Source organism: Capra hircus, chromosome 6 (genome assembly GCF_001704415.2).
Source record: "Capra hircus breed San Clemente chromosome 6, ASM170441v1, whole genome shotgun sequence".
Lineage (NCBI taxonomy): Eukaryota > Metazoa > Chordata > Mammalia > Artiodactyla > Bovidae > Capra > Capra hircus.
Genome location: NC_030813.1, coordinates 116,295,305 through 116,308,065, shown reverse-complemented (window position 1 = coordinate 116,308,065; position 12,761 = coordinate 116,295,305). Strand labels below are relative to the sequence as shown.

The 12,761-nt window shown below is 58.6% G+C and overlaps 1 protein-coding gene across 1 annotated transcript in view; it reads right to left on the bottom strand.

Annotated features, from left to right (window-relative positions):
* Positions 1 to 6,760, bottom strand: part of CFAP99 (cilia and flagella associated protein 99) — a 35,816-nt gene extending 29,056 nt beyond the window's left edge. Inside the window, exon 1 of the mRNA XM_018049830.1 lies at positions 6,641 to 6,760. Within this exon, the coding sequence (XP_017905319.1) occupies positions 6,641 to 6,751 (111 nt within the window). The 5' untranslated portion in view covers positions 6,752 to 6,760. The remainder of the gene's footprint in view (positions 1 to 6,640) is intronic.

Below are 12,761 nucleotides of genomic sequence, written 5' to 3'. Positions count from 1 at the left end.
CCGCCTGCCTTTAATCTTTCCCAGCATCAGGGTCTTGTCTAGTGAGTCAGTTCTTCGCATCAGGTGGCCAAAGTATTGGAGCTTCAGCTTCGGCATCAGTCCTTCCAGTCAGGACAGATTTCCTTTAGGATGGACTGGTTGGATCTCCTTGCTGTTCAAGGGTGCTCTCAAGAGATGTAAAACACATCAAAATAATCATAAACCCTTGTTAGCAACATCACTCCCCTCCACTTCCCCACTTTTGGACAATATTTTATCTAAAAAAAAAAGAAAAGCGCTTCTTGGGCGGTGCTGGGCCGCTTTGCCTGGGCTTTCCCTCCTTGCGGCGAGCCGGGGCTACTCTTCACTGCGGGGCAGATGTTTTGTCACGGTGGCTTCTGTCGCTGCAGAGCATGGGCTCTGGGGCACCCGGGCTTCAGGTTGCGGCCCGAGGGCTCTAGAGGTCAGGCTTAGCTGTCCCTTGGCATGTGGGATTTTCCTGGACCAGGGGTCAGACGATGTCACCTGCGTTAGCAGGAGGACTCTTACTATGCCACCAGGGACGTCCTGAAGTTTTATCGTCAATGAGATTTTCATACGTTTACTGGACATATACTTGTATTTCCCTTCTGTGAATTATCAGTTTATATTCTTGGCTAACTTTTTCTATTGGGATATTATTTTTCCAAATCGTCTATAGATTGAGGGAATCAACATGCCCATTACGTGTGACAGCTATTTGCTATAAGTTTGTAGTTTGCCTTTTAACTTTGTGCAAACTTTTTTTTTTTTTTGGACATATGGATCATATAACTTTTGCTTTGTTTTGAGGTCAAATCTGCCTTTTCCTCTGTGATTTCCTCCCTGTTTTTAAGCTAAGAACACCTAGGTAATGACCCCATCCAGGGGTCCGAGATGAACTTGGACTTCCGGGAGCCCCAGCCCCCACGCATGTGAGCAGGGTGTTTGTTCTTATTCCCTCTCGGCCTCTGCACCCCGGGGGCTGGAGGCCTGAGGGCCGCCCTCTCCAGCCGCCCCGCCTGGGGTCCAGGGGTCCTGGGTGGAGTCAGGTTCGGCTGGCAGCAGTGATGGGCAGCAGTGGGGGGACGTCCCCCTCCTGCCTTGGCAGGGCGCTCCCAACACTGACTCTGCCCCCAGCTGATGGGGCAACAACACGCTCCCCTGCCCCGACCTCCGCTCACAGGCTCCTCGGCGACTTCTCGGTTTTCTGCACTCGCCTCTGGGTGACCGTCAAGATTGACGCAAGCAGATTTTGACTGCGGGTGGGAGGGCCCACTCCCGTCTCAGGAAGCACTACGCCCTATTTCCCCGCGACGCTCTCCCCAGCGTCCCGTCACCTCCTTCGGGCACTCCTCAGCGGCCGCCCAGCAAGTCTTTGTAAAGGAAAGGCGGATTGCCCCCGTACTTGCGGGAACCCTCTAGGGAAAACGTCCTTCCGCTGCCCCGCCTCCATGAGTCCCCGCCCACCAGGCTGCACACCCCCCCACCCCACCCCGGCGCTGGCGACCCTCCAATCGGAGGGACCTCGCCTCCAGACCGGCTGTCCCCTCCGCCTGCAGGGCCCTGCCCTGCACGCTTGCTCCCCACGCCCATCAGGCCTTGGCTCAGAGGCCATCCGACCCGGGAGGCACCTCAGCCACCCCCCAGGGTCACCCATGGCCCCTCCCGGCTCCCGAGGGAGAGGGTGGGCCGCCCTGCCTCCGTGGGGGGCCGCGGGCAGGTGGGCACAGGGCGGGGCTACCCCCTCCCAGCACAACCAGGAGGGGAGGGGCGGCCTCGCCCAGGTCAGCCCCGGCGTCAGGAGCCAGGACCCTGGACCCTGCCTCCTATTCCCTCTCAGGCCTCCCTGACCCGCTGGCCGTGCCCACACAGAGGGCACGAGCCCCAGCCGGCGCCAGGCACCCTCCTCTAACTCCCCGCCTTTGTCAAGGGAAGCCCAGAGCGGTGAGTCAGCAGGGCTCGGGACGCCCTGAGTCAGCGCTCCCTGCGCTGAGGCCTCCTGGCTCAGACCGCGGAACTCCACTCTGCCTCCCCTCACACGCCTGGATTTGGGGCCGTGAGCGTGTATAATACGTCAGACAGAGCCTGGAGCCTGCGGCTACAGGCCCTCGGCTGTCCGCCCCCAGGGAGGAGGCAGGGCTGCGCTGGGCCGGGGGTGGGGGCCAAGCAGGCGAGGAGCCAGGCAGCGCAGGACCGTCTGGCCCGCATGCCAGGCCCTCACCCCTGCAAGGTCGAGCCGGGGGGTGGCGGAGAGGAGGCTGAGGTCCACACAGGTGGCATGAAGGATGCTGAGCCCTAGACTGGTCCTCCTGGCCGGGCCAGTGCAGCAGGCAGGGCGAGGTCCGGACCCTCCGGAGGAGCCCTCAGTCCTGGAGTCAGACACCCCTAACTCTGGGCCAGCCTTGGTCCCTGAGGCCAGAGGGCTACCCGCCCCTAAGGGGCCTCTGAGCTCCGGGTACAGTCTAGGGCCTTGGTCCAGTTCAGGGCTCCTGGGTCTGGGGATCCGGGCAGGCAGGGGCCCTGCAGGCAGGGGGAACAGAGACCCACAAGCCTGCCGCTGGCTCGACACGTCCGGCAGCACCTCTGATAGCGGGTGCTCGGGTTCATGGTCGGAGCCCCAGGGTCGGTGCAGAGCTGCAGCGGGCTCCGGGGCCAGGAGGGGACCCGGATGCTGATTGTACCACAACCCAGGGTTTGTAACTCATGTCACCAAGACCCAGGGGCTCCCGCTCATCGGTGACACAAAGACATAAGTTGGTTAGAAGAGGAGGCGAAGGAACCAAGGCTGCCAGACGCACACACAAGCCCTTCTCCCCTCCTTCCTGCTGGACAGGAGAAAACTGTCTCGACTTCTCCCAGCCCCTTGCTGATGTGGCTCGTGGCTCCAATGAGATCTGATGGCAAATTGCTAGGTGTGGCCTCCAAGAAACTTCCTTGAGCATCAAGCAGATTCAGCTGGCACCTGCCTTTCACTGTTTGCCCTTCTCCTCTCCTCTCTGGGACCTGGGTGCAATGCTGGAGCAAGGCAACCACTTTGTGATTACAGGACAAGGGGCACATTCTGCGGATGGATGAGCAGAGACAAAGGAGAATGAGGTCCTAACGGTGCCACAGCGGTGCTGGTAGCCACCCTGGGCCACCTGTCCGCCGAATGCTTCTCACGTGAGCAAAGACACCTCTGATAGCTTTCTTGCGGTTGCTGCTGCCCAACACCATTTCCTAATAGACACGAGTCTGAGCAGGAGGGCCAGAACAAGAAATACTCATGAAAACATAACAGGAGAAATGCTGATTGTAACTACACCAACTGCCTGTCCCCACCTGTTTCGTTTGTGAGCGCATCACGCAAGCAGAGAGTGTCAGTAAGGAGGTCTCTGTGTCAGGTCAGTTGGCAAGATCTCTTGAAGTCACAAGGGCCAGCACTCTCTCTCGAGTGTTTTCTAGAACTTGACTCTGGGTGTGCCTGCCCAGGTGCAGAGGGACAGGGTGGTTAGGAACAGTGACAGACTGGAAACAACAATGATCCCACACACAGGGCATGGTTATAATGGTTCTGGCACAGTCAGCGAAAAGGATGCTCATGGCTTCACGACAAGAACAGGGAGCGATCCCCACGACCCCTTGTTAAGTGGGGAAAGAGGAAGGCAGGACTGTGTTTAATGTATTGCCATCTTGCAAAAGACTTTAAAAATTATATACATTTATTGACAGCTTTCACATGTAAAGGTTATAGTTTAAACAAAAATGTTTTCAGATCTATTATATTACCTATGTGGGACAGGTCTGGACCGTCTCTCCAGATGGAGGTCACTGGTCTCACCCTAGGGATACCCAAACTGCATACCATATTGAGCGTTTGGGTCTGGGATCTTTAATGCAAAGTACACTGGATATTTTTTAAGATATCCATTAAAACAAAAACCCTGTCCCAAGCCCAGGTCTCCTCTCACACTGTGGACCAGAAAGTGAACCAAGGCTTCCTGGGGCTGGCCGCCGCCACCCCCTCCCCGCACCACACCTCTTTCCCCCCCACCCCGGACCTGGGCTGTGTTTCTAGGCTCCGCCCGCCCCTGCCTTCCCCCAGCCTCTTGCACAAGCCTCTTCCCATCCCCCTCGCTTTCCCCCTGGCTGGGGGACTGGCCTTTCCCCACCCCAGGCTGTCTGATTAGGCCGCTCTCCTGCCGGCCCTTTCATTTCCCTGCTCAGAACTCACGCCCCCCAGGGCCACTTCCCCCACTCCGGAGGCCGGCATCTGGAGAGGCTGCTCCCCACGCCTCAGCCCCACCTCGGGCCGGTGGTGCTGCCGGAGAACTTTCTCTCTATGGCAGATGGATCCCTTTCAGATCTGAGACCGAATCTTCTCCCACTGACATATGTTCTCTGTGCAGGAACGCCATCGGGACTGTGGGCTGGGGGGCTGCTCCGTGTGCGCGCACGCGCGTGTGTGTGTGCGCGCGTGTGTCAGGGGAAGGATCCCCAGGCTTCCATCTGCAGAGGGAGAGACCCCACACGCTGCCCCACTCCACTAACCCTTTCCTGGTCCTGACATGATGAGTATCTGCAAAGAACAGGGTCTCCAAATAAGGTCACTCTCACACGGATTCCCTGGAGGCTCAGATGGTAAAGAGTCTGCCTGCAATGTGGGAGATGTGGGGTCGATCCCTGGCTTGGGAAGATCCCCTGGAGAAGGACATGGCAACCCACTCCAGTATTCTTGCCTGGAGAATCCCATGGATGGAGGAGAATGGTGGGCTACAATCCACGGGGTCGCAAAGGTCGAACCAGGGCAGTGTCCTGACCCAGCTGGAAATAAAGGCTTGCTCTCCAAACTGGGTCAGACTCCAGTGCCCCCTGCACTGGGGCCAGGATGGCTCCCTGAAAAGGTGTGAGAAGACCAGTGACCTGGAGAAGAAGCTGCCTCTTGGTCCAGCCTGAGTGCCTGCACCCGTGGAAGACTTCGGGGGCTGCTGGGCTAGGGTGGAGTGGGCCTGGTGCCTCCCTCGGGGTGGACTTGCACACATACTGCCGTCATGCCAGAGCCCGCCGGGTGACAACCAGGGGTCATTTCCTAAACCACTGTGAAAGTGTTACTCACTCGGTAGTGTCCGACTCTTTGCGACCCACGGACTGTAGCGCACCAGGCTCCTCTATCCGTGGGATTCTCCAGGCAAGAATGCTGGAGTGGGTAGCCGTTCCCTTCTCCAGGGGGTCTTCCCGACCCAGGGATTGAACCCGTGCCCTGTGCAGTGGAAGCATGGATCCTAACCACTGGACTGCCAGGGAAGTCCCATCCCACGGTTATTTGTTGTGACAAACTCAACTTTCAGTAATGATTCTGAAATGATTCTGGAGAAAGAAAGGCATTAACTTTGTCGGGTCTGCTGAGCAGTGAGGAAGGCCCTGCAGGGCTTGCAGTGGGTCAGGACACCCAGGGGCCTTGCTGGAAATGTGGGTGGTGCTGGGACTGCAGTAAAGAGGCCTTTCTTGTCTTCAGTAGCTGTGGGTGAGGGGAGGGAGGCAGGGCAGACCGAGGGAGCAGCCAGAGGGGCGGCTGGCTCCAGGGACATGGCTTCGAGGCCAGCTTCGACCAGCAAGGAGAGGGACCAAGGACGGGCCTGACCTTGGCTGTTTTCATCCTTTCCTCCAAACGCTTTGGGTTTCGGGGGAGAGTTTGAGGGAGAGGAGGGGAGCAGAGGTGCGGAGAGCGGGGCGCACCCCATGCCCCAGTCCTTGTGGACAACAGGGCTCTAGCTGGCAGAGACACCCTTTTCTGAGCCACCCTGGGGAGCAGTGGTCCTGAGGTTTCCCTTGAGAGACAGGCTTCGGTGTCCAGGCCTCCTCCAGCCTCTGCGGGCACCTCCAGGGCCCTCCCCACCCCAGGTTTTCCAGCGGCGGCACCATAAGGGGGCTGATGAAGGTGGAGGGGAAGGTGGGTCTGTGGGCAGCCCCGGGGCACGGCAGAGGGCACCCCACTGCGGGTGTGTGTGGCCCTTGCTAAGCCAGGGAGGGCTGCAGCTGGCGCTTAAAAGCAGACAGGGGCGGGGGGCGCAGCAGGCCGAGTGTCCCCCTAGAGCCCTTCTTTGGGAGCACGTGGCCTCCTCTGACGCCCCATCCATGGGGCCCATGCCCAGAAGTCCTGAAGGTGGCACCTGCATCATCGTCTGGCCCTGTTCCTGGGCACTTGCCCTTGATGGACAGACCAACAGACGCGGGGTCAGGTCACAGGGCGGCCTCCAAGGTGCCAGAGGGACCAGACCCTGGTCCAGAGAGAGTTCAGCCCAGGGTTTCTCTGCACGTGCGTCAAGTGGGGTGCCGCAGGACAGGGACCTCCAGGGCTTGGGGACAAGAGCCCAGGAGCTCCTTTTGGTGTGGCCACGCTGCCTGCCACACAGCCCCGCCCTGGGGGGGAAGATGCCCCCCGGCAGGGTGGGCGGGGGAGACGCCTGTGAGGCAGGCACACATCCACCTTCAGGGAGGACGGCCGACCCTGCAGACTCCTGGGTTACGTTGCTGGGTCGCGGCAACAGCCTTTGGCCCGCTGGGAATCTTGCCTCAGGCTTCTCCACGTGAAGGACGGGATGAGACTGAAAAGCTCCCGCCATGGCCCCCCCCGAGCCTCGAACCCCCATGTGGCCCCTACCTGCAGGGAGGCGGCCGCGGCCTCCAGGAACTGCTCGGGACTGTCCTTCTGAGGCTGAAATCGGTCCAGGTGCTTCATCGCTATTTCAATGCACTTTCCATAGTAGGCCATCTTCTCGGGTGTGACCCTAAGAGCAAACCGGACAGGTCACGCCCTCCATGTGCCCTGGGCCACTGGCCTGGCAGGCGGTGACAGGCCCTCACCGAGCCCACCAAGGGTCCACCGGGGAGCCTCGTGTGGCGAGGAGTGCCGGACCAAAGTGGGGACCCCGGCGGGCATAAGCCCAGGCCCACCTGCTAGACAGCGTCCTTGCGGGCCTCGGGGAGCCCACTCCCGGCTCCCGCTCCCCCACAGCCCCTGCAGCCTTCTCTGCCCACGGAGGGAGGGTCCCAGGGTGACCCCTGAGGAAGGCCCGGCCAGTGTGGAGGCCCCTGAGTCCACCCGAGTGTCCCTCAGCCCAGCTGGGGCGTGGTGACGGGTGACTCAGCAGTCCTGCTCAGAGGAGGGGGGCACCTCGTCACAGAAGCCTGGGGCAAGAAGAATCCTCAGGTCTCCACTTTAAAGGTGAGGTAACCAGCACCCTGGCTGGTGCTGAGACGGTGGGGGACAGGGAGGCCCGGCGTGCTGCCGTCCACAGGGTTGCAAAGAGTCGGACGTGACTGGGCTACTGAACAACAATGACAACCAGCACCCAGGTAAGACGCCAGGCCTGAACATTCCAGAAACGCAGCAGCTCCAGCAGACTGGCTCACTTAGAGCCCTTCTCTGGCAGACCCTGGAGAAGCTGCTTGGGGTGGGATGGGCCCCCAGGACCTGGCTCTAATAGGTGACGCCACATTGCCCTCAGAGCAGGGTGGCCAACCCCCAGGAGCTCCCATCTCACCCCCCGTGGCTCCATGCTGACTGAGCAGCTTCTGGGTCACCACGCAGCTGGCTTCCCAGGCACCAGCTATCAGCAAGGCTGCTCCTCCCTCCACTAAGCTGGACCGGCTCCTGAGAGCAGCCCGCAGCCCTAGGTCCCGGAGGTTGGAGACCGAGCAGAGAAACACCGGGGTTCCCCAGTGAGAGGCCAACCCTGGTCAGTCATGGCCCTCTGGGTGAGAGCCCCCACCATCACTTTGAAGACAGTGAAGGCCAAGTGCCACCAGATGCCAAACACGGAAACAGAAGCCCGCCAAAAAGGACACTCGAGAACAGTGGGAATAACCCAGAAACAAACAACTATGCCGGCTCGGAGAGGGAGAGGTGCAGTGTTCACAAAGCAAATGAGGAGAAGAGAGTTCTTGGAAATTAAAGCGTGATAGCAGAGCGGGAGATGAAAATAGGAGAGGCGAAGGCAGAGCGGAGAAGAGAGCAGAGAGCAGAAGGGCAGGATGACGTCAAAAGTGGGGAAAGAAACCACCGAGAAATCGAGACCCGTCCAAGAGACCCGCTGTGCTTTCCGGCTGACAGGGGTTTCTGAGAGACAGGAGAGACGCAATACAAGAGAGTGTCCCAGCATTGACGGACGGGGGCCCTGGAGGCAGGTGGTGAAGGGAGGGACAGGGCCAGGTGAGGGCAGCCCCAGGTCCCCCGACAGTAACTCTGGGCACCAGGCCCCAGGGAACCCCTCTCCAGCCCCAAAGAATAATGGCTCCGGAGGCAGGAACGGGTCCTGGTGGTGCCGGCAGCTAATTCCCCGGTACCCGTGGGAGATGGACAGAGAGGCCCTGCCCCCCAGCCCGGGGAGTGTGCCCAGAAAGGGGCAGGCATGGCACTGGAAAGCCGGAGGTTTTTCCAGGAAGGTGAGAGCAGGGGGCAGGCTAAGGGCCCCCTCCCTGAGCAGTTTTTCAGACGCTTTGACCCCTACCCTCACCAGGAGAGGGAGCGCAGCGCTGAGCTGCCGGGGGTCTGCACACCTGGGCCCTGCGCCACCCCACATGGAGGCCTGACTGGGCCCTTCGGCTCCTGGGGCCCGCTTTGAGGCCTGGCCCCCACCGTGCATGGACACAGAAGCTGGCTGGGGCCCGTCCCAAATGGGGCTGGAGGAAAGGCCTTGCGGGCCTTGGAAACATGCTGGAACTGGCCTGCAGCCCTGGGCCCAGGGGAGGGCCCGCCCGCCCTGGAGACCACGTCTCAGGAGGGTCAGTGGATCCAGAGACTGGTCTACCACAGCCAGGGCCAGCCGCGTGAGCAAAGGCCACGACCCACGAAGGCTCGGCGGCTGCCCGGGAGCCCCTGTCTCCACACCGGTCCTTGCAGCCAAGTGCTCCTAAGCTGCCGGAACACCAGGACCCGTCACCGCCTCAGGGCAGGGGGCGGGAGGTCTGGGAGGGGCAGCCTCCGGTCCGCAGAGTCTCCTTCCACTCCAGCCATCACTAGCACCCCCGAGTTCTCAGCGGCTGCGGGACCCGGCAGAGCCTCCTCAGCGTGCCCCTCTCCTTAGGCTGGGGTCACAGTCCCGTCCTCGCCCTGGCCCTGCCCGCTTGGGCTTCTCACTGGCTCAGAAGCCCCACCACATGTCTCTCCAGAAACCTGAACTTTCTCCTCTCCCTTATGAGCTCCTAGGCACCCCTCAGCACCCCATTCACATATCGCCACCCGTGGTGAAGATGTGCGCAAGGATCGACCGTGCTAAACGGTTCTTGGGTTTCAATCTGCTGTTTCAATCACAACAAGAGTTGTGATCCAGAGACAGACCTGCTCAAAGACCACGAAGCTTTTTAAGCCTCGGCTTCCACAGGTTCTAGAATTCAACAGAGCTCAGCTCTACTGTCTCATTCCATTGGACAGTAATAGACGCCTCAGTGGCACTCATGAGGCAGGTTACCGTGGAAGAGAGCCACCTGGGCTCGGGGAGGAGGGTCAGCCTCTTCATCCCCGAGGAGCGTTTCCCGCCTGTGGGACCCACTGAGGCCCAGGCTGGGGTCTAAAGTCCTTGACCACACACTCCACCAGACCCCGGAACTGCACGGCACCATGTCAACACAATGAGGGAAATAACAGTCGCCTCCAGGGCTCACAGGGAAGTCCTGAACCTGGGCAGAAAGTCTGTGTTTATGAAAGCAATGTCAAGTATCAGTTTTTCTCCTTCCCCCGCACTGCGGTCACATTGGGGTGCTGCCCTGGGACACACTCAGCCTGGAGGGACTTGGTAAAGGGATCCCTGCTGTGCCTGATGTGGGCACTGAGAGAGCACGTGTGGATGTGTGCGTGTGCGTGGATGTGTGTGTCTATGTATGTATGGGTGTGTGTGTGTGTGTGTGTAAGTGTGTGTGTGTGTGTGTGGGGTGCATGTGTATGTATATATGTATATGTATGTGTGTGGGTGTGTGTGTGTGGATGTGTGCATGTGCGTGGATGTGTGTGTCTATGTATGTATGGGTGTGTGTGTGTGTGGTGTGTGGGTGCATGTGTATGTATATATGTATATGTATGTGTGTGGGTGTGTATGTGTGTGGGTGTGTATGTGTGTGTGGTGTGTGGGTGCATGTGTATGTATATATGCATATGTATGTGTGGGTGTGTGTGTGTGGATGTGTGCATGTGCGTGGATGTGTGTGTCTATGTATGTATGGGTGTGTGTGTGTGTGGTGTGTGGGTGCATGTGTATGTATATATGTATATGTATGTGTGTGGGTGTGTATGTGTGTGGGTGTGGATGTGTGTGGGTATGCGTATGTATATGTATATGCGTGTGTGTGTGTTTAACGGCACCTGGGCAGGAGGGCTTTCCTCCCCTCCCCTCTCCTACTGTCCTGGAGCTGGAACATTCTGAAAACAGGATGACCTGAGGTGATGATACACGTCAAGGAGGAGCAAGAGAGCCATCCAAGGCCTCCCCGTCCAGAGAGACCTGGATGGAAGCAGTGAAGGGAGGGGCAGGGTGGAGGATACAGAGAAGAGGGTCCTGGGGTGGGGAATGGGCACCCCACACCTGCCACAGAGGGCTGCCTGTAAAGGTGGACACTGGAAGAGGCACTTGCATTCTGCATTCCAACTGAAATTAGCCTAGAATCTTAGTCAAAATAGTCACAACTTTGGGTAGGAAATAGGTTTTGAAGTTCATCCAATTCCAATGCGTGCTTTTAGCACCTCAGCTTTATTTTAATGGTGTAAAACCATACATGTGGGTAAGTGACATTTAATTCCCAAGCTTATTGTTTTTTTTAATATTGATTTTAACTCCAGTAATCAGGCCGTGACTGTCTCATTTCTCAGGGAACTTTAAAGGTGGGCTGGACCAAGTCTTTTCTCATCAAATCCTTTACAGGCAGAAATGAGATTACACGAGGAGATTCAAATTCCATAATCCCATCAGACACACACTGGTTCAACACTCTCAGTCACTAGAGTGGCTTAATTGACATAGATCCCAAATGTGTGCTAATTGAAATATATTCTTTTCCTGCCTTTAAATTCTGATTAAAGCCAGTCTCCTAAGGATTTCTGCTAAATCATGCTCAGATGGCTTTGTTTAAAGTACAGACCCATGTGGCAGGTTTTGTTGGTTGCTTTTCAATCTTCTCTATTCCTTCTTCCCTGAGTACAAAACTCTGATTTTTAGTTGGGTCCATTGTTGCCTAACTGAAAGAGGACATTTCTTAGCCTTCCTGGCATCTGGGTATGGCAAGAAGCGGAAGCATCTTGGAGACTTCCAGAAAGTCTCCTTGTAAGAGATGGGCATACACTTCCTCCCTTTTCCATCTTGCTGCCTGGACTCAGGAGGTGATGGCAGGAACTTAGGAAGCAATTCTGGACAACGAGGAAACATGCAAAGATGGCAGAAGAGCAAGTTAGAGGACCCCAGATCTCCCTGATAACTTTTGAGGGTGTCATATCTCCCATGATTTCCTCCCCATGGGCCTATTTTTGGGAAACATTAATAACCTTGTCTGGGTCACTATGACGTTTTGCATAAAGCTGAACCTAATCCTAACTATTGGGCTTCCGTGGTGGCTCATGGTAAAGAATCTACCTGCCAATGCAGGAGACTCGGGTTCGATCCCCAGGGAAGAGCACCTGGATGAGGAAATGACAATCCAGTATCCCTGCCTGGATAATCCCAAGGACAGAGGAGCTTGGCGGGCTACAGTCCGTGGGGTCACAAAGAGTCAGACATGACTGAGTGGCTAAGAGACACTAGCACTTAACAGGTTCTCAGATTTTTTTTGATTGTTTTTATGGATGCAAATTAGGGCACGTTTGGGGGAAGTAGTGAATACGGGAGAATATCTTCTTAAAAAGTATATCTTGTTGAGATTATTTAAAAAAAAGAAAGCACTGTTAACTTCAATCAAGGAGTTGGGAAGAAGAGGAAGTTAGCGAAAGCAAGACGGGAAGCAAGAAAGAACTAGCCTGCAGATCTAGGGAAGTGCAGGTGGGAGGTGCCGGTGCTGAGCGGACGCGCTTTGCCTCACTTTCATGCTGCCCTACTCCGCGTACCTGTTAGGCCCCGCCGGTGCTTTGGAACCTCCCATTTTCGCCACCGACCGCCGCACAGCGGTTGCCAGGGTCGGCGGACGCGAGGGGGCTCGGGAACAGCAGTGAGTCCCGCCGCCTGCCCTTGTGCTCCGCCTGGACCTCTCTGCAACCCCTTGGGCAGGAGCGCTGCTGGGATGCAGTTGGACCTTCGTCACCTAGCAACCACTGCACGCTTCGGAGCCGTGGGCGGGAAGACTACAACCCCCAGAATACACAGCGCGGCAGATGTCGCCCCATTCAAGGGCCCCGCCTCCTCGCAATGCCCATCGGGACTTGTAGTTCTCGGCGCCGCAGGGCGCGCCGGGTCGCCGGCGAGGGAGCGCGCCTCGGGCGGGGCGCGGCGCGGCGCGCGGATTGGGCAGCCTCCGCGGCTCTCAGCGGGGCCGGGGGCTCGCAGCGCGTCGGCGCATGTGTGGCGCGAGCGGCGGTGGCCGGTGGAGGCGCGGGGTGTCAGTGAGCGGGGAGGCACCGGCGCCCCAGTGCCCGGTCCGTCTGCGCGTCTGTCCGCGGGTCCGCGCCGCGCGCCGCTCTCCGAGCATCTTCTGGCTGCGCACCTGCCCCGCGCACCTGCCGCCCGCCCGCCCGCCCGGCGCCCCAGGGTCCGCGCGGGACTCCGGCCCGGCCCGGCCCCGCGTCCGCCCCGCGCCGTACCCGGGGC